Source organism: Protopterus annectens, chromosome 6.part0 (genome assembly GCF_019279795.1).
Source record: "Protopterus annectens isolate FY-2018-M chromosome 6.part0, PAN1.0, whole genome shotgun sequence".
NCBI lineage: Eukaryota > Metazoa > Chordata > Ceratodontiformes > Protopteridae > Protopterus > Protopterus annectens.
Window position 1 is genome coordinate 590,658,869 of NC_056737.1, and position 22,370 is coordinate 590,681,238.

At 40.9% G+C, this 22,370-nt stretch overlaps 1 protein-coding gene across 3 annotated transcripts in view; it reads right to left on the reverse strand.

Annotated features, from left to right (window-relative positions):
• Window positions 1-2,262: 2,262 nt before the first annotated feature.
• LOC122804421 overlaps window positions 2,263-22,370 on the reverse strand; it is a 246,200-nt gene continuing 226,092 nt past the window's right edge. For all 3 annotated transcript variants that reach the window (XM_044074262.1, XM_044074261.1, XM_044074263.1), the window contains exon 5: window positions 2,263-4,435. In XM_044074262.1, coding sequence (XP_043930197.1) covers window positions 4,249-4,435 — 187 coding nt within the window. In that variant the 3' untranslated portion in view covers window positions 2,263-4,248. The remainder of the gene's footprint in view (window positions 4,436-22,370) is intronic.

Sequence of the window (22,370 nt, forward strand, 5' to 3'; positions counted from 1 at the left end):
CCAGCCAACTTAAAAGTGTTTTCCACCCAACAGTGGTGCAGGTGTTTACCTTGGCCTAACTGCCAATGGATAGACTGCTATAATCACTGGATTAAATGAGAGTGCAATTGGTGGTAGAACAAGATAAAGGAAATGAATGTTTGGATACAGTGGAATAAGAAGAATATGATCAGGAGTACAAACAAGGAGAAAGTAAAGCAACTGTAACATGTTCATCTGGAAGCATGCAATGGAAGAAGAAATGTCTCTTGCTCGCACAAATGGACATGGAGTTGATGGAGCAATACTGATTTCATTAGGTCCAGAGCAATACAATCACATGACTTTTTAAAATGAGAGTGCAGCAACATGGATGATGTCTTTCAGAGTGTTGCTATAATGAGACACAGTGAGTCACCTATGAGTTACCTCAAGAGCCAATATGCTAAGGAGTCCTCTTTTCAGGATACCCAAGACTGTACCCAAGACTGTGTTAATTATGCCAGCACTTACTTGCCTTTAAACTGGAATTGGTGTTTTAATGATAAAGGGAGAGCTTTTAATACTTCTTTTCAGCAACACTGACACACTATACATGGCTGGATTCTATAATGGGATATGTATGGTTTTACCGATGAATTCTGAATTAGAAAGATGTTACTTTACTGAATAATGCATTTCAAATGTTTGCAAGAAATGCTTTACGCCATGGATGTGGGTACTGGGTATGCCAGCCTCACCTGCACTGTAGACTCTGCCAACATTAGTTCTGACAATAACTTGTGTTATGCAGTAGACTGCTGGTTACTAGGGGCAAGCACATTCAGACAGTGTCAGAAGTGGTAGTAACCATCAAGTAAGGTCAGGGAATAAATCCTAAATATGTTGAAAATGCCAGCATTAGGAGTAGACTCTGCATGAATGGCACCCTGCAATAAAAAAAAATGGTACTAGGACTAGTGCTGACATGACTAAAACTGAACATCAAGGCATGGGAAGCATCAATATTGGGTCAATCTGTTGCAGGACAAGTGATGCTGTTTGCAGTATAGCTCCGAGGAAGCAAGCTTTGGGATCTGCAGTTTCAACATCAGCTTGGCGGCGCTGCTCTTCACTGACAGCATAGGCACGTTCTGGGGAGAACTCAAAAAATGTGGGATGGCAAACCTTGCCCAGTTCCCACTACATCAGGGAACTGCATTCCCAATACTGCTTGACTTCAGACAGAGCCTTAAGCAACTTTCTACATTCTAGTAATTGAGGCTTGCAGCAATGCAGTCTTTACTGGCAGTTATGTATCCAGATGCTGACAGGATGGCTCCAGTACTGAAACCGTTCCTGTGTGCTCCATGGATAGTGTAACAGGGGAGGGTTTGAAGATCCAGGTCTGTTTTTTGTTTTTTGCTGTATGCCAGCTTGGGCTGAGAGTATGCTGGAATAAGCACCAATCTGGTGACAAGCTTTGGGCCTGACGTGTGCTTTTTGAGGAAGGAATTAAACTGTTTTGTTAGCCTTCCCTTGGCAATGCGGTGTTTGCAGTTCGACAATGGATTTGGATGTAGAATCCTCCTTTGGGGCTGGCTTTCTCATAAGTGTATTTTTATCAGGTAAGATGCTATTTTTGTTCACTGCCTAGTTGTGAGGTTCAATTTCTTATAAACTGAGCATTAGAAAGTACCATGTTCCCACCTGGAAAAAGAAAAGGCTGCAGGACTGCCTTTCACTGACTATGAGATGTATCTGTCACAAGGGCAAGGCTTTAAAAGCAGCTTGGCTTGGTGCTGACCAAGAAAACACTGATTCCATGCTTGCACACTGGAATTTGGTGGGGAGGGGGTGGACTAAAACTAATAAAAAAATAAAAAGAGGAAAGAAAAAGAAAAGAAATGGGGATACCTGTGACTGAAGTCTCAAGGATGAAGAAGCAGTAGCACTGATAAAGAAATGAATTTGCTGACAAGACACAATTAAGTGACTCAGCCTAAAGAAACTTCTTCAATATTTGAACTTTATGTGTGCCAAGGAATATCTGGAGAGATGCGAATTCAGTAACATGATGGAGTCAAGGGAGGAAGTTAATCTCAGGAGTTTCATATGCCAACTTGTCCTGATGTTTGTGGCATACAGTCCTGGCTGCTACAGAAGGTGGCTACTCCCTACCAGACCAGCAAAACACCCTCTGTACCATAAGTAGTGATTGTCCACCATGTTATTCAACTTACATTACTTCACTTCTCAGCTTAACACGATGCACTGAAAGAAAACAATCAAGTAATCCAGAAATTGTATTTTTGCTTTATTTATATGAATATTTTGAAAATAAAATAAGCTTGACTTCAAAGCTGTGTCAAGTAAAAATGAAGAGGCTTAATTTATTATAACAAATTTTCACAAATAAATTTTTTGCAAGTTGTTCATTAATGTATTCTTAGTCACACTGAATGCCTTATCAAAATGCAGAAATGAAAAACCAATTATTTGGCTCATCTGCAGTGTACTGCAAATCTAAACTAAAAGGGAAAAAGCTTTCTTAGGTCTTTTTAAAATTTTTGAAAAATATGTATAAATAAAACTCAAGATTACTTAGTCTGGCCCACTACTACACAAAAGGAGAATGAGAAATCCTTTCTTCTGCATTTCCTTTTTGTCTACCCTCAGCTGATGGGCAGCAACTGAATTGTAGCTCAGTTTAGAATTTGGTCTAAACATTGAGTTTTTCTTCAAGGTCACGGGTTCACAGCATGAACAAGACAAGAGTTCAACCGTACTAATGGCAAACAAGACAAGCAGAAGTTAGGCACTTTCAGTGAATGGGGAAAAACACTCTGGCTATAACTAACATTTAGGTAACACAGATGCGCTCTAACCAACATAAGAGCTGAATTATAAGGTCCTATTTCTGTATCCACATATGGAAACGTTACAAATCTCCAAAGCATTTTTTTAAAATGCAGTTTGTATGACAATACTGTTTACAGAGCACTCACTTAATGCCACCGTTTATGTTCCAGAGTTTTGTACTTCTACTTTATGCAAGACATCTTGCAAACTAATGAGCATTTTTCACTTAAATAAAGTAACAGGACCACATCAGCTACACAACAATTTAAAGACCTGAGATTGCAGACTTGTGTATCAATCAGAAAAGGCACCAAGCCCAAACTCCCCACAAAGGCCTGCACTTATCAGTTTTGCATTATTCAACATCTTACAGATAACAGCATTTTCATTAAATACCAAGTACTGCATTCCTGCAGCATAGTACCCATTCTTTTTTCTGAAGTTAAGCAGTATCCAGCACCAACACTGCACAACTGCCTGCACTGCTCAAAACGTTATCATCTGAGTTGTGAAAAGAGGAAACCCTTAACACCAGGGTCGCTGTATTTTTAAAGCAAAAGACTTGTAAACCTTGTCAACGCACACAACACACACAAACATGGCTATGGACTCGAAACAAACTGTCCAGTAGCCATAAAACCAAGTGTTCACACAATATGCTGAACTTGTTTAAATTGGGATTAGCCTATTCTAATGTTATCCAATGTAACATTTTTTTGACAATCAACAACAAAAACTGTGTTGGCTATCTTCTGACCATCAGTTTGTTTCATACTTTTAACAATCTAGTGACAAAGGATACTTGCAGAATTTGCATGACAATTTTTACAAGGTAAAAAAGATCAGTTTATGTAAACCGAGCAGAATTTGCATTAAAGGTCATTGTAGGAAAAACAGAAGCCTGTAACTTCAATCAGGCTAATAATATACAATCAGGCTAATAATATACAATCTGAATTTGTTAATGCTGACTTGCAGCAACATGTAAAAATGAGAATTAAGAACTCTTAAGTTCACTTTAGTGATAAAATAAGTTATTTCAAGCTTCAGTCCTCCAATGTACGGCACAGCATATGTTTTTATGCATCCAAAATACTTGACAAACTGTTCATAACTTCTTGGATGACACTCTTAAGGAAACTTTCATTCTGCATACTGTATAACTTAAAAATCAAGCATACAGTCATATGAGGAAAATAAAGGAAAGGACCAAGGTGTTCAGAAACAGACTCCAGTAGGCACTTCAAACCAATTCACTTGCATACTGGAAGATTCTGTCAAGGTTTAGGTCCCTGACAATCATCACAAGGCAACACAGACTTGCTCAGAGAAGCAAAGCACAGGCTCTAATTGTGAATCACTGAAACTGCTAAAAGTTGCAAGTCAAAGCAACATCTTTTTTTCCTTGAAGACGGGCAAAATCGTAGTTTAACAGTAACAATATTTGAAACTAAGCAAGGAGTCTTCTTGGATCACTTGCACTCTGTTGTCAGTCAAAACTCGAAATTTATGTATTGCTTCTTGTGAAAGATGCTGCACATTGGAAATGTCAAGCCTTTGCAACAGTCTCAGCTTTGCAAAACAAAGTAGTGCCTCCTCATTCAGTGTGGTGTTACTAGAAACAAAGAAGAGATTACATGAACTTACAACCAAGTTATTCACAACTATTTCAATACCTGTGTAACACACTGGTACCAAAAATCCTTTACAAGCATGATTAAGGCCACAGAGCCCAAGAAAAACACAGATGTAACATTACATAAACATAAAACATAACATTAATATCTTGCACATATTTCAGTGCACATAAAACTTTTGTTAAGGAAAGCTTAAGCAAAAAGTACACTTTCAATAGGCACACGGAAAGTCCTATGAATATTTTAGAACAAATTCATAGTTTATCACAAGCTGTATGCCTTACAGTAACCTGCAATTCAGAGATGGCCCCAACACACTGCTTTTTCACAAAGATGTACAGCACCATGTTAGGCTGTCTCTGCAGCTGTGCTACATGTCAACAAGGCAGCAGTCCAGGGCAGAAACATTCTAATCAGCCACGTGCTCTTGACCGAAACTCCCTTCCTGAAGGCATCTACATGCCATGAGAGTCATAATATTGTTCAGCTGTGTAGATTAGCATTGCCAATCCTTGCACATCTCTGTAGTGAACATGACCACAAGGCCATGTTCATCCACTGTGGCAGAGTCAAGTACTGAGGAGTTTAGTGATAAGGTAGTGTTAGGTGGTACATGCATGACTGCAAATGAGGGGCAATAAGTGTGAGTGCATGTGAGTCTGCTGTCTGCCTGGGAGGTAGCAACAGGTGAGCAGTGAAAGGTTATGTTAGAGGGTGTGTGTGTGTACTTGTATGAGTGGATGGGCGTCTTTGTGCATGTATATATGGATATGTGTGTGTGTAGGTTGAAGTAGCTGTCACACTTGCAAACTCTGCTTGTTGGTCTAGTGGTGTGTGGAACATTGGGTGAGTGGGTAGGGAATCACTGACCACTAGGGATAACTCTTAAAAGTTGTGCTTGAGCACCAAATGGACAAAATGGGGATCAAAAGAAAAGGCATCAAGGATAACTCTTACATCTCCTACCTCAGTGGCACTTAAACAGTACGGGGATGGGAGGACGACTAGATACCAGGGATAATATGCTGTTAAGGCATGAGAGAATTAATAGTACAGAAATCAAGGGGAAACACTAGGATCATCCACAAAGTACAGTTTTGTACCTAACCATAAATGTAGATGTCCGAGAGGAATGCATCTGCAGTCCTTACAACTGGGTTGTCCTGTCGTCAGGCAGCCCTTCGGTCGGCCGGATTCCAAAGTCTGGGTCTGGCTTCGGCTGGTGTCGCACTTCACCCGACGTCATTGCGGCAGTTCTTCGGGTATAATGGCATCAGCCAACGCCATTTTCCTCAGTGTTTCTTGCCCCAGATGCCCTCTTGGTAGGCTAAATTTGGATAAATGCCAAAGTTTCCAAATAGAAAGCAAACACACAAAATAAACATGTATGTACATATATACAAACAAATACACCATAATAGATCCCCCCAAGCTAGCTGAAGATTGGTAAGTACCCTAGGAGTACCTCAGAGGGGAAGGAGGGTGGGTAATCCTGACTGCAGATGCATTCCTCTCGGACATCTACATTTATGGTAGGTACAAAACTGTACTATGTCCTTCAAGGATGCATCTGCAGTCCTTACAAATGGGTAGAATACCATAGCTAAACTAGGGGAGGAGGTAATGAGAATAGATTATGGTGTAGTCAGGATCCCTTGCAAAACAGCAGTGGCAAAACCAGCACGGGATCTAGAGTATAGAGGTAAGTTATAATGCTTGGCAAATGTATGCACGGAGGTCCAAGTAGCAGCCTCTATAATGTCCTTGGTAGCCACTCCTCGTAAGAAAGCTGTGGTAGTGGCTGTGGCCCTTGTGGAGTGAGGCCTGATGTTCTCTGGAGTTTTCTTTCCATGGTAGGAGTAACAAAATCTAATGCAATTTCCTATCCATTTGGAGATTGTCTGTTTAGAAATTGGTTTTCCTTCTTTTCCTGTTGCATAAGCTACCAGAAGCTGGTCAGTTTTTCTATTGTTTTTTGTCCTGTCCAGGTAGTAGCGTAATTGCCTGTGTACATCCAAGGTATGTAAGAGCTTTTCTCCCCTGTTCTGTGGATTGGAGAAGAATGTAGGAAGGTGGATAGCCTGATTTAAAGAGACTCTGGATACCACCTTAGGCATAAATGTAGGATTTGTTCTCATGGACACTCTATCTTGATGGAAGATCAGGAAGGGTTGAACTGCCATTAATGCTTGTAGTTCAGAGACCCTTCTTGCTGAAGTTATTGCCAGCAGGAAGGCAGTCTTCCAGGATAAGTATTGCAAGTCTGCTGTAGCTGCTGGCTCGAAAGGAGGTAGAGTCAGTTTTTCTAGCACAAAGTTCAAGTCCCATGCTGGCAATGGAGGTTTCCTGGGAGGTTTTACATTTTTAATTCCCCTCAGAAACTGTCTGAGCAGAGGATGCGAGAAGACAGGAGGATCCCAGCTGTATTGTGCTGAAATAGCTGATGCATGTATCTTGATGGAGGAATAGGACAGGCCTGTGTGGTAGAGCTCCGCCAAGTACTCCAGGATGTTGGCTATGTTCACCAGTGTCACATCTTGCCCCTTTGCAGTACTCCAGATGAGATATCTTTTCCATTTTGCTGCATAATTCTTTCTTGTTGAAGGTCTGCGAGCCTCCAGGATTATGTCCTTAACCCTTTGGGATAAATTTGGGTTAATTTCTGTTATGTAATGTTCCAGGCAGTTAGCTGCAGAGTTTTTAGGTTTGGATGCAGAATGTTGTAGTTGTTCTGTGTCAGCAGTAATGGGATCAGGGGCAGTTTCCATATTTGTTCCCGGGACATGCTCCTCAGCAGTGGGTACCAATGTTGTCTTGGCTAGTCTGGGGCTATCAGAATGATCCTCGGACGTTCCTCTTTGATCTTGAGAAGCACCTTGTGCATCAAAGGAAGTGGTGGGAATGCGTATGCTGTCAGGCTTTTCCAACTGAAGGATAGGAGTCCACCTTCCAAGCAAGTGGGTGGTAAGTCCTTGTGCAGAATTTCTTCAACTGGTGATTGTATGGGGATGCAAACAAGTCTATTTGTGGTAATCCCCATTCTCTTGTGATGGCTTTGAAGATGTCCGGATGCAGCATCCATTCGTGGGCATCTGTTGTAGTTCTGCTTAACATGTCTGCTAGAATGTTTTCCTTCCCTGGTACATAAATTGCCTGTAACTGAATGTTGTAGCTCAGAGCCACATCCCATAGGTCTAGTGCCAGCCGGCATAGGGGGTATATGAGTGTGTGCCTCCCTGTTTGTTGATGTACCACATAACTGTGGTGTTGTCTGTCCTTATCAACAGCTGGCCTTCGTGGAGAAGAGGTCTGAATGCCTGGATTGCCAATTTTACTGCCATCATTTCTTTTAGATTTATGTGCAGATGTAGTTGGTCTTGAGTCCATAGGCCTTGAATGCACTTGTCCATCATGTGTGCCCCCCAACCGAGGTCTGAGGCATCTGTTGTGATAGTTTGTCTTGGTTGACTTTTGCAGAAGGGCAGACCTGTGTTTGATTGACAGGCCTGAGCCCACCATAAGAACTCTTGCTTCAGGCATGGGATCATTGGAATTTTGGTTTCCAGGCTGTGCTTGTGCTGAGACCACAAATTCTTTAGGTACCACTGTAGCTTTCTCATATGAAGCCTGGCATGAGGGACCAGAATTATGCAGGATGCCATGAAGCCTAGAGCTTGTAGCACTTTTCTTGCAGTTAGATGGCTCTGCTTTGTTAATGCCAAGAAATAGAGAGGAAGTTGCTCTTTCTTTTCTGCAGTTAGAAATGCCATTTGTTTTGATGTGTCCAGTTCTGCACCCAGAAAGGTTATTATTTGGGATGGAATCAGCCTTGACTTTTTGTATTGACTGTGTATCCCAGGGCTTGTAGCAGGTAGATGACTCTTTGTAAGTCTTCTGTTAATTTGTTTTTGTTGTCCGCTTGTATCAGGCAGTCGTCCAGGTAGGGATAGATTTGAATTCCTGAAGTCTGCAATGAGCGATTACTGATGCCAGGCATTTCGTGAACACTCTGGGCAGTAGATAAGCCAAAGGGCAATGCTGAGAATTGATAATGCTCTGATCCTGCAAGAAATCTGAGGTATCTTCTGCAAATTGGTCTTATGGGGACGTGCAGGTATGCCTCCTTGAGATCTAGAGTTACCAGCCAAGACTCCTTGCCCAGCATGGGAAGAAGCTGCTGTAGGGTCAGCATTTTGAATTTTGGAACAATGAGGAATGTGTTTAGAGCGGACAGATCTAGAATAGGCCTCCATTTGTTTTCTTTTCTTGGTACCAGGAAGAGCCTGGAGTAAAATCCCTTCCCTTGCTCCATAAATGGTACCTTTTCCACAGCACGCATTCTTAATAATTGAGATATTTGTTTTAGAGCTTCTGCCCTTTGAGAAGGTGGTAGGTTTGGCATTCCTCTCTTTCCTGGTAGTGTATGGAAATGGAACCTGTAACCTTTGTCTATAGTCTGCAAAATCCATTTTCTCTTGTAATGCAGTGCCAGTTTCTTGAAAATAATGTTAGCTTTCTGCCTAAGGGTGCTTCTAGTTGTTCCCTGGTAGGCGGTGCCACCGCCGAGTCACTGTGATTGAGTTGTTGTAGTGGTGGTGGCTGTATCCGTGCCTCGTTGGTTGTTACCCTGCCACTGGCGACCCCTGTAGGCACCCCTGGATTGGTTTCTGCCTCTAGAGCGCCTATTCCTGCCTCTTTGATCCTTAGAGGAGTCCGGAAAGGACCAATTCTTGGAGGGCCAATTCCTGCTAAACCTTGGAGGTTGAACTTGTAAGAAATCTTTTACTGTTTGCACAGATTTTGCTTTCTCTTCCATCTTTTTCAGTACCTGCTGGGGGCACCAAATAAATTGACCTTGTCCATAGGTGCATCCAAAAGCTTAGATTTGACATGGTCTGGTAATGCCTGCTCTTTCAACCATGCATGCCTCCTGATAACTGTGCCAGTCATGGCTGATCTAAAGGAAGCCTCCAGTGCATCATAGCCACATTTTAAAGAATGGTTACTAACCTGCTGTATGTTATGTAACATTTCTTGAATATACTTTTTATCTAAAGATTCTTCAGAGGACAGCTTTTTAGTCAACTGGTCAAGCATAAACTCTTGATATTGAATCATATGAAATTGGCAGTTCAAAGCTCTAGCTGACAAAGTAGCAGAGGTGTAAACTTTTTTACCCCATCTCTCTAAGGACCTGGATTCCCTTTCAGAGGGGAGGGGTATTTTAGAAGAAGTAGCTGCTACAGCTTTAGGGCCCTGGGAGATAGTCTCTGGATCTGCAAAGGGGCCTTATATAAGTGATGATGAGTGTCCGAACCCTGTAGTACCTATCTGGCTTAGCAGGAGCCGGAGGTAAAGTATCAGGAGTAGTGCAAGCATCATTAAATGCATCATCAACAACAGATAGAACTGGAGGAATAGCTAAAGGCCTATGCTGTGGTAAGTGTAGAAAGGTCCTAAGCCTTTTCTAGAGTCTGAGAAATCTTGGCCCTGCCACTGAAATTGTTCCCTCATAGCATGCAAGGTTTCCCCAAAGGAAAATTCCTCAGGAGGAGAGGCTGAAGGGATGGACTCCTCAGCATCAGAGTCTTCGTAAGGAGAATAAGAAGCCTCAGGAGGGTCTGTATGTTCTGAATCATCAGAAGAATCATCTGTGGCTACTGGCTCAGGGGGCTCTGCTCTAGGCCTCTTTTCTGGAGGAGGGAGAGAGGCCCTGTCTGGATGAGGCTGGGATCCACGAATTAAAGTGATGAGATCCTGTGCCAAAGAAAGCATATGGGAGCTGGTGCTGGGCCTGTGAGAGGGGGGCTTGGCAGGCACAGGTTTGGAAGTTTTGGCTGCTTTAGCCCTGGCAAAGGCCTTAATAGACATAGCTGGAGGAGGCCTAGCAGCTCCACGTGCAGGGGTAGAGATAGGTGGAATGGTGTCTGATAAATCCTGTGAAATCGCAACAGAAGGCTGGATTTCAGAAGCCGTTTCTACCAGGATAGAAGAGGCCTCGGTAGAAGGCAAGTTATCGGCTGAAGAAAGAACCGCTTGCTCGGTTTCGGCCGAAACCGAGACACTCGTGGATTGCTTAACCGCGGTTTCAGCCGAAACCGCCGACCGCGAGTGTTGGTCCTTTTCTTTGCGCTTTTTGGTTATTTGCGTAGTCGGAGGATCCGACGGCATAATGTAGGCAAAATCGGAGCTGAAAATCTGTTCAGCAAAGTCCGGCGGCGCCTAAGCGTCCGTCGGTTAAAGAAGCACAGGCTAGACAAGCTGCTACGTCGTGGTCTGGGCCTAAACAATGTATGCAATAGGAGTGGAAATCTTTATGAGGTATTTGTTTCCCACAAGATAAACAGTTATTAACTTTCTCTGACATCGGCTGAGGCAAGAAAGAGTCCCCAACGGGTACTTAGCTTTATAGAAGTCTTGAGTAGTATTCGGTAGTAGTAATCTCTGGATCTGACCGACCGGCACTTGCGAACAGCTTCTGCTTCGGGCGCCACGCGGCAAGAAAGACTGAGGAAAATGGCGTCGGCTGATGCCTTTATACCCGAAGAACTGCCGCAATGACGTCGGGTGAAGTGCGACACCAGCCGAAGCCAGACCCAGACTTTGGAATCCGGCCGACCGAAGGGCTGCCTGACGACAGGACAACCCATTTGTAAGGACTGCAGATGCATCCTTGAAGGACATCAATTGTATCCCATGTCTTACTGGTATTTTCACAGTACAGGGATGGGTGCTACCCTAAACAGGAAAATGATGTGCGACACTAACATCTGGTATTAAATGTGTGACTGCAAACTTCCGTGATTTACAACAGCAAGAAAAAAGACATCATGGACATTCAAATAATTCAGGGACAGATATGTGGTGTGTGTGTACTTGTGTGAGTGAATGTATGTGTGTGGAGGTGGAAGCCTGTGTTTCCATGATGGAGCTGTGAAGTACTGCTTCAAGTGCTGACCTGCAATTTGTGGTGCTTAACTCACTTCTGAGATATGAAAATTAGCCCATAATGAGGTCTTTCCTCATTGCAGCCAGTGCATCTCTGAATCACAAAATACAGCATTGCTGAAGCTGGGTCTTTTTACAGTTAATTGTACAGCCCATGCGGATGGGCCATTAATAAATCTCTGGGTTAGTGTTTATTCAAAAAAAAAAAAGTAATGAGACTACCACAAAACAATGGTGAATGGGAGTAGTACCTTATAATAAGAAAAGTAACAGTAATAATTCTCTTTTAGGAGCTCCTTAAAAATTAAACATGCTTAAAACTGTGTATAGCATAAGACCCAAAATTAGGGACTTTAATAACCATTCATTATTCAATGGCAAGAACCTCTCTGTTGCATTCAAGGCATCTAAAAGTGTAACAGCCTACTGTGAAAAAGCTCCAGCTGTTAGCAGACCACAAGATGAAGAGAGGCTGAAGAAGTTAAAAACCACTAGCCTAAGAATAAGTTTTTGCCCGAGTCTACTGATCAGTTCATGTAATGCCACTTATAATGGACAATGTGCTTTGCCAGCTTGTGCAATACCTATATGAATGGTTTTCCATTACTATTCTAGTACTGTTGTCCACTTTAAAAATCAACAGACTGCACATTCAGGACATTAACCCCAGATTTTGGCCTGGTCACTATGTCATATGACCAAAAACAACAATGATCTCACCCTTTACAAACAACTTAGAAACCATGCTAAGAAAAATGTCATCAAGAATAAAAGAACTTATTTCCTCACCTGCCAACTAAAATACCAGCACAATCCACAAAAATTCTGGCAGAATATCAACCACCTCCTTAACCCTGGTAAAACCCCTACCCTTGCCCCCTTCACTACTAACCCATTTGTGTCCTTAGCCTCACAATTCAATTTCCACTTCAACTCTACTATTTCTCTCCTAGACAACAAAATAATCCCACCACTCACTGTCCCCTCCCCTACCCCTAATGACGCAAACTCCTCCTTTATAACCTTTCCAACTTCCTACATAAAAAAACTCCTATGTAAATTAAAACCCTGCTGCTTAGCTGCCAACCAACTTCCAAACGAATACCTAAAACTAGCTGTTCCATCCATCGCCTACCCTATATCATTACTAATAAACCTATCCCCGAACAGTACGTTCCCAAATTATGGGAAATCTCATATCACTTCATAAGAAACATAACTACCATCCCATCGCCATTCTACCCCTCCTTGCCAAAATTCTAGAGAAATGTATCCACCAGCAACTCATGAATCACCTCGCTACCAACAACCTACTCTCCAGCACGGCTCCAGGCCTAAACACAGCACTAACTCAGCCCTCATAACCTTTACAGAGATCATTCACCACCTCAAAAATGATGGACAACTTGTCTCAGACATTTTCTTAAGATATGTCAAAAGCTTTTGACACAGTGTCTCATTAGCTGCTCCTCAAACTTGCCACTTACAATCTCAATATCACACCCCTAACGTGGTTTCACAGTTATCTGACCATCAACAGGCCACTAAATGGGCAAACAGCCTCTCCCCACTATTACCAGTCACCACGGGGGTACCACAAGGCTCCATACTCGGGCCTCTCTTCTTTATAATGTTTACCAACAACCTATATACTGCCACCCAACATGCCACCGTCATCCAATATGCAAATGACTTGTCCCTTATCTGCTCAGCCCACTCCCCACAAGAACTCCAACACAAAATGCAATCATTCCAAGACATTGAAAAGTACTTCACCAGCCACCAACTCATCCTAAATCCAAATAAGACCAAGCTCACAATTTTCTCCAATAAATCCTCCCAACCCAGTACCCAATCCCTCTACATACTATCTAATAACAGTACAAAAATCGAACCCACCAATCAAACCAAGCTGCTAGGGGTAACCATATATGACTCACTAAAATTTGATAAACACATCTGACCACCAAATAAAAGCCACTCTAAACTAGGCACTCTATACAGGGTTAAACCTTACCTTACACAACGAGCTAGACTGGCCACTGCAAGATCTCACTTGCCATCTACATGATACTGCTCTGAGGTCTTTACTAACCTATCAAAAACCGAACTAACTAAACTAGACTCCTGCTATAACAGAATAGGTAAGTTTGTCACCAACCAACCCCACAGAACACATCACTGCACTGTTCTCAGACAGCTCAGCTGACTAGAACTTCCCAACCTGTTAGTACTAAAACAACTAACTTTCACTTGCCCATAAAATCATATTCAACCTTACCGAATGCCCAGCTCTATCAAACCTAGTCCAGCCAAACACAAACTGCAGACTCCTTGGGCCATCCAACAAACTAATGCTAAAAGTAACCCAGTCTCACAACTATCACAGAGACGCCCTCTATTCCCATAAAATAGCCAAAGATTGGAACACCTTTCCTTAACAGATGAATAAAAAAACCTGCCCACATTTAAAACTACCCTGAAAGACTATTTAATTAATTGGTTATGCCCCTGTACTGCTCCCGATTAATATTCTTCCTATTTTTCCCACTCATCTCGCACGTTAGCCCAAACAGTGCTCATCCCACATAGGGCTATCCCACTATCTCTCTTATCTTTATTAATCTTTGTTCCTTCAGCTGACCTAACTTGTAAAACTACATGACCGATTTTTGTCTTTCAGAAGTGACTCACATTGTAAAGCTACATGATTTATGTAACTCATATATATTGTAACAAAAAAATAGTATTCTTGAATGCCTGAAACATGCATGTTTATATTGTATTCAGTTATTATACTTTGCTATAATATTTTTAAGCTCATTTACATATTGTTAGCAATGTACTAATTAACTGTAGAAAAACTGCTCCAACCTCCAATTACCACTAAACCAAGCAAAAAAACGAAAGCGACGATAATTGCAGGTAGAAGAAGATCCTCCAAATTTATTAACACACAGAATCACGAAATAATCCACAGAATGAACGCCTTCACAGTTACAGCGTTTTCGTCCAAATGGACTTCATCAGATAAAATCACCTTTTACTTAATGATATTTATATATAGAACCATTAAAACTTGCACCAATCATTAGTCTGTTCTCATTTAAAACATACAAATCAACCTACAAGCTACTAAATAAATAATTAGTTCATCACTTCCTGTTTCCATGAAAATTGATTCTTAGTTATAAATAAATAAACTTTAAATAAATAAATAAATGTATTTGTTACTTTAAAAACTCCTGAAAATGTTGACAATTTATAAATATTCTATTATAATGTTAAAAGGTTAAAAAGTATTCATAAAAAACCTTATTAAAAAAAACTTGTTAAGAAACTGTTTTAACCTGAATGCTTAGTACAAATGTTAACCTTAGCCAAATATGTGGATCAAAGGGCCAAACACATATGGCTAGAAAAGAGAGCCATTTTAAAAGATTCTTGGGATTTATTGAGAGGGCTGAACAATAGTTTTTATAGTGATGAATTGATTTTTGTCACAATAGATATTGTCGATTTATTTGGATCTATACCCTATGAGGCTGGTATAAGAATGTTTGAGGAGGAAATTTTTGGGGATAGTAAATTGACCTTAGAAGAAAAGGTAGTGTGCACAGGCTTAATGGACCTTATATTAAAAAATAATTATTTAACTTTTAATGGTGAATTTTTTAGACAGCTACAAGGTGTAGCAATGGGGGCAGCCTGTGCACCTACCTTTGCCAATTTAGTTCTTGCAAATTGGGAGGAACGGTATGTACTGAGTTCCCCCTATGCAAAGTTCTGGACTTTATACAAGAGGTTTCTTGATGACATTATAATTTTTTGGATAGGGGGTAAGGATGTTTTGGATGAATTTATTACATATATAGAAAAGACTACAGATTTTTTAAAATTCACCTATATTTATTCTGAAACTAAAATTCAATACCTGGATGTGGAAATTACAAAAAGTGACAGAAAGTTTGAAACAAAGGTCTATAGAAAACCCACTTATGTGAATTCCTTTTTGCATTTTAAAAGTGCCCACCCAATATATTGCAAAAAAAACATAGTGAAAGGGCAATTTGTGAGAGGGTCTAGGATGACAAATGATGAGGAAGAATTTAAAGTAGAATGTGACTTGTTAGAGAAAATGTTCCTAGAAAGAGAATACCCACCCGAATTTATTAAAAATATCAGAACTGAAGTGGAAGAAGGAAGAAAAGGGAGGTTTGAACCCATTTTTGGTAAGAATAGTGAGCAGAATAATAAAGAGGTGGAGAAGGAAGGGAACTTTCAAAAATCCTTGGTTCTAGAATATAATTTATTGAACAAGAACATCAAAAACACATTCCAAAAGGAATGGGAAAGATTTAGGGCCCTCACGGATTTGGATGGGTTACCACAGGAGACACCAAGAATAGTTTTCAAAAATACAGTAAGTATAAAAGGGATTTTGGAAAATAATAATTGTGGTAATAAGAGAAGTCAAGTTGGAATTAGGGACAAACTTGGAACTTTCAAATGTGGCAAATGCAAACAATGTGCACATATTATAAATAGAGAAAAAGTCTTCTTGGCCAGCAGGGGTAGATGTATAACTAGTAAGGGTTATTACAATTGTGAATCTATAGGGTTGGTGTATTTGGCTATTTGTCTGGAATGTCCTTCATTTTACATAGGAAAGACGGAAAGGACATTAAAGAGGCGTATTTATGAACACATGTATGATGTCAAAAAGGGAAAAGAAACAAATGCTATTTATAGGCATACTAAGACATGTGTGGGGGCCAAATTCCAATTTTTTGTTTTAGATCAAATAAAAAGAAATATAAGAGGGGGCCTTTGGGAGGAAAATATTGCCTACAAAGAGTTATGGTGGCAAGTGACCCTGGAGGCAAATAAAAAACCAGGGTTAAATGAATATATTTCCATTTTGCCCCTCTTGAAAATTAGATCTGCTAGAGTGTGATATTTTTTCCATTACTAGATTTTGTCAGTAGGTGGCACCCTTGTTGTATTTTAGGTTAACATTTGTACTAAGCATTCAGGTTAAAACAGTTTCTTAAGTTTTTTTTAATAAGGTTTTTTATGAATACTTTTTAACCTTTTAACATTATAATAGAATATTTATAAATTGTCAACATTTTCAGGAGTTTTTAAAGTAACAAATACATTTATTTATTTATTTAAAGTTTATTTATTTATAACTAAGAATCAATTTTCATGGAAACAGGAAGTGATGAACTAATTATTTATTTAGTAGCTTGTAGGTTGATTTGTATGTTTTAAATGAGAACAGACTAATGATTGGTGCAAGTTTTAATGGTTCTATATATAAATATCATTAAGTAAAAGGTGATTTTATCTGATGAAGTCCATTTGGACGAAAACGCTGTAACTGTGAAGGCGTTCATTCTGTGGATTATTTCGTGATTCTGTGTGTTAATAAATTTGGAGAATGTACTAATTAAGCTAAGTTTACTGCTTGTACCTTAATAATGTTCTTTTTTTGTGGAGCTTTTCTCCCCGGGTCTCTGCTGAAAACAGTTTTTTTTTTCAACCCAGTCTGACACTACCCGGCTAACAAGTATAAATAAATAATAGATTTTACCTTGACAACCTGCCAGACCCCATAAAGATGTTATCCAAACCAGCATCCCTCCAAAAATATAAAAATAAAACTCTAACCTATATGCTACAGGATTTCTGCAATATTTAATTAAAAAGTGCATTCATTCTGCTGTGAAATATTTAACCATCATGACCCTTACTTTCATCTATACTAAATCTACTTCTGACTCGCCAACAAAATATAGAACATTTAAAGTTTTCCTGATCACTTTTAAAAGTGCTTCAGCTGCTCATATACTGTTGACAAAACAATACAAAGTTTAGACTATAGAGGTCTTTAACAGCCATAGGACATAATTCACTCTAGCTTCAACGGGCAAAAAAAAAGTACACATGCTGTTTATAACTAAAAATTACCTATACAAAGTTTATTCAACACAAATGTGTGCACCTTTAACCACAGCCCATTCTGTTTCTACCAAAGTACTCCTCCCACCACACAATACAATGTTATTAATTTAAAGTTCACTGGATCACATATACAATTTTGAAGATATGTTATCTATGTTCAGTGCACAAAGACCAATTTCTAATCTTCTCTCAAAATACTTTTAGATCAAAAATTGCAACATGTATTTTTTTCAGTTCATTTCACAAAAACAGTGTCTGGATAAAGCAAGCAAGACTTTAGTTCTTACACAAACTATCGTGCAGCTCTCTTGGGTTGAAAAAGTTAACAGTAGGAAGATCCAGGCTTATTTCTAGCTACTCGTTAAATGACATGTACCTTTGCAGATAAGTGGATTAGAAGCTCTACCTGTTAGTATGTGAAGAATTCACTTTTTCCATACACTCTCTTTCCCACCATCACTCCTTCGGCAGTGGCACTTAACAGTTCACCTTCAAATATAAATGTGCGCTAAGGCATTCACTAACACTGCACTGTGGAAGAGATTTCTATAAGCAGTATTTGTAAAAACCTAGGCTTTTAATCACAGACTTCAGTTAACAGATCAAATATCTTTTTATCAGCTGAATATTCCCTTTAACAAACTAGCACCTCTTTCACTCAACTTCCACTGTTAGCTGTTGAGTTAATAGGTACCTTTTTCAGAAAACTTAAGGTGAACAAAAACAAAAATATTAATGCAGCTAAATCTGTTTATACAGATTTAGCTGCATTTCTACAGTAATGTTTGGTTATGACAGCACTAAATTTTACCATTTCACTCTATGGGATTGGTTTTACAAAACGGACCATCTGAAACAGTTGTGATCAGAATAAGTGAACTTAACTTGCTGTTAGCACACCACAACATATAGCAAAATAACATCTTATTAAAATTTACATAACTGGAGTAATCCAATTCCTGATGCAGGTTCAAAAATGGGACATTCATACTGCTGCAAGAGCATCTCCTTTGAAGCTAGAACAGATACCTTACCTGCTGGCCTGACAGGAGTTTCTCCTTGGTGGGGGCCTCATCTACATACCTCTTGATCAATCAAAATTTGGTACTTTTTTTTCAGTAAACTCCCTTAATCAGGAACGCCCATTTACCTGTACCAGCCCATGTCAGGATGTAAAGTGGATAAGCATATGTGCCCCCCCGAGCCAGGCAGCTTGCCCATATACCAAAAGTGAGGGTCTTCCCAAAAATCTAGAAATAACAATGAAGACAGGAAACATTATCATACAACATTAGAATGCTATTTGGCTTACATAAATCTCCAACAGCAAAGGCTGGATATGGAAACATTTAGTCTCATGGGTAAGGAGGGAGGGTATTCCTAACGCATCAGAGGGTGATCTCACAGATCAAATGAAAGAGTCAGAAAATATGTTTTAAAATCAAGTGCCTACCCTAAAGGATTCTTTGTTAAATCAAATCTCAAGCATTAACCACCAGGGGAGAAGCTAAAGAATCAGACAGTTCAGGTAGCCATGTCCTGGAGTACTAACTTCCCAAATGTAGCCAGACTGTCAAGAGACATTGACGCTTGTAAAAAGTGTGCACAAAAGAGCAACAATACATTGCAGAAATGTAGAGAGCTATTCCTGGAACAAACAACAGACCGCCACTTCCCTAGAGTGAGTGACAAGTTCCGAATTCATCATTTACCAATAACCTGTTACCTGCCTGACACCAGGAAAAGGATACAGGTGGAAATTCATCTACTTGGCAACAATAAAACATTCCCAGGGACAAAAAACAAAATGATTAGCATCCAAGGTCCACAGGATGTAAAGGGCTCTCTCTTTTTCCTCTGGTTTTATCTTCTGCAAAACAGACCATGAGATAGGAGGACTAGTAAAGGGAAACTAAGAAACCACCTTCAGATGGAAACAGTCTGTGAAAAAAATTATGGTTACTTGCACAAAAGGCTCGAAGCTCAAAGATCTAAGGAGCAGAAGTGATTCCTACAATGGAAAAACCTTTACCAAGACTGCAAGATAGGAGCACTGTCACTGAATCCACACAATGACTTAGCCATGCTGCAGGAAGGTTTGTCTCAAATAAAATGGTGTCAAAATCATAGTTCACAGTTGTGTACTAGGCTAATGGCCCTGGAGCCTTTACAAGCCTAGCCCATAGGATTACTTTGGCATCATGCCACCCAACCTTAGTTCCCAGTGCCTCTGTCGAGTAGAGCCACTGGAGTGATCCCCGGGGTGAATTTTCTGTTTCCCATCCACTCAAGATTTCACTTGAAGACGGCCAGTGAGGCACTCCGCTTGACATGGATGGGAAGCCTATTCCATAGCATGGGCAGTATCTGGGTTATGAACCTGTCCCTCCAGCTTGTTCTGTTGATTGTGGTAATGAGGTTGAGGTCTCTGGAGCATGTAGTGCGGCGGGATTGGTATTTCTTTCTGTAGCATTTCTAACAGAGCTGGGTCAGACATGGCTTTGTAAAGTCAAGCAGAGATCACCTTTAAGTAGGCGATATGAGAGAGAGAGAATAGTTGGGAGTTTTTCTGAGTCTGTCCATATAGGACAAGTGTTTAAGGCCTAGGATCCTCTTTGTGAGGTACTTTTGCAGCCTCTCCAGTTGTTGCAGGTGTCTAGTGAGGTACATGCCAAATGGGGCATTGTAGTCAATGACTGGCCTAATGTGGGAAGAGAAGAGGGAGACAATGACCTCTTTCTTCCTGGATGCAAAACTCTTAGTAATGAGATATGCCACATAGGACTTTCTGACCACAGTGGCAATGTGGTGGTCAAAAGAGAGGTTTGCTGTCAACCTGTGTTCCTAGATCTCTTATGATGCCTTCTGTGTTCAGTTGACTACCATCGATGTGGTAATTCATTAGAACCAGATATTTCCCAAAGGGAATGATGACATTTTTTGGCAATGAGCTTAAGGCCACAGTTCCAACACCAGTCGTTGGCCTTTCTGTAGGATGTCAACATCACTTGGGGAGTTAATTATGGCTCCCAACTTGCAATCATCTGCAAACTTTGTCAGCCAGAGTCCATTTGTGTTGACCTGGAATTCAGAATAGTAGATACCCAACAGGAGAGGACCCAAGACCGAACCCTGTGGGACTCCACTTGTGACTGGTCGGCAGTCTGACTTGGAGTCAGCTACTTTCACACTGTGGGTTCTATCTGTGAGACAGTTTGCAACCCACCTAGTGATACAGGGGTTGATGCCTAGCTTAGGGAGTTTTTCTATGATTCCTGAGTGGGGAATGGTATCAAAGGCCTTGGCAAGATCAAGGTAGGCTGTATGAACCACCTTGCCTTCATCCACAGCTCTGGTGACTGACTCAAAGAAGTAGACCAGGTTGAGCGGGCATGATCTACCCTTAACAAAACCAAGCTGTGTGGGATCCAGACTCTGGAGATTCCCTATATCCTTGTTTATTAGGTCCATGATGATGCGTTCCATAGCTCTGCATATCAGACTTGTCAGGCTAAAGATATGATAGTTCCCAAAGTCTGTAGTCACTCCTCCTTTGTGGAGAGGGATGACTGTAGCAGTGTGTCATTCGGTAGGGACAAAGCCTGAGGTGAGGCTGTGACTGAACAGGGCACACAGGTGAGGTGCCAGTTCATTCTGTAGTTCATGCAGAACACAGCCAGGGATATTGTTAGTTTCCCACAGAAGCTGTATTCTTGGCCTTAGACAGTGCTATTTTAACCTGTACAGCAGTAATACTGGGTGCCTGGCAATCTACTGGTATTGTGATTGGTCGTTTGGGGTGGGGGGGGGGTAAAGTTGGCACTGAATCTGTCTGCCAGTATATTGGCAATATCTGTTGGCTCGGTATAGGAGGTGCCATTGTGCAACAGCTCCGAGCAAATCTGGGTATTGCCGTGGAGATTCTTTACATAACTATAGAAAGCCCTGTGGTTGTCTTTACTATCTGCTGCAATTCTGTTTTCATAGCTAGCTTTAGAGGATTTGATGAGGGATCTCAACTTTTTTTTTGAGGCTAATAAGGGAGTTTTTCCAGTCTTGGGACTTCACCTTATTTCCCATCAGTTTCCTCCTCCTGTTGTAGAGTTTGTTTATGGCAGGGGACCACCAGATTGGCTTCCTTTTTTTGGAGGAGAGTGTCTTGGTTCTATTGGGTATGGCAAGATCCACGCATTTGTGTACGTGTTTGTACAGGGCATTAGTGTATGATTCGACATGGGTGCCGTGAAGTTAGCCACCTCTGTTTTTTGGAGCCCAAAGTTAGTTTTGGAGAAGTTTTTCATGGTGGTTACCTTTGCAGGGTGGGGGCTGGGAGGGATTGGATTTTCCAATGAGATTAGTTTGTGGTCGGATCTAACCATGCAGGAGTTGACTATTGATATAGAGCAACGGTCGCCCATGTTAGTAATGACCAGGTCAAGGATGTTGCTACCTCTAGTGGGGGTACGAACGAGCTGGTCCACGGCATTGGAATTAATGAATTCCAGGAAACGTAGGGCAAGTGTATTGGTACACGAGTAGTTTTCCCAGTCAATGGAGGGGTAGTTGAAGTCGCTTAGTATGTGTGTGTTAGGTTGGACCCTAATATTCTCCAGGGTGCTTAGGAACATGAAGTGTGAGTCTTGGGTCATGGCTGGGGACCTATAGCAGGCTATGACCTGAATCGCTGTCTTACCCAATGTTAGTGGCACCTGAAGTATCTTTGATGGTCAAACACTAAATACCAAAAAAATGCATTACTGTATCCTTTGGAAAATCATCTACCCCAGGGAACTACCACACTGACAACATGCCCCTAAGAGTTGACCCACCTGTTTGGAATTTGGAAACTTAGGTGGTCAGTGACCTAACTTTCAACCAACATGCATCTATTGTTATAAGAAAGCCTTTCCATACTGCACAGCTTATAAAACAAAGGGAATGTCCCCTGTCATTGCTCCCCTTTACTTAGGCAGATGGCTGAGTGTTCTCATTCTA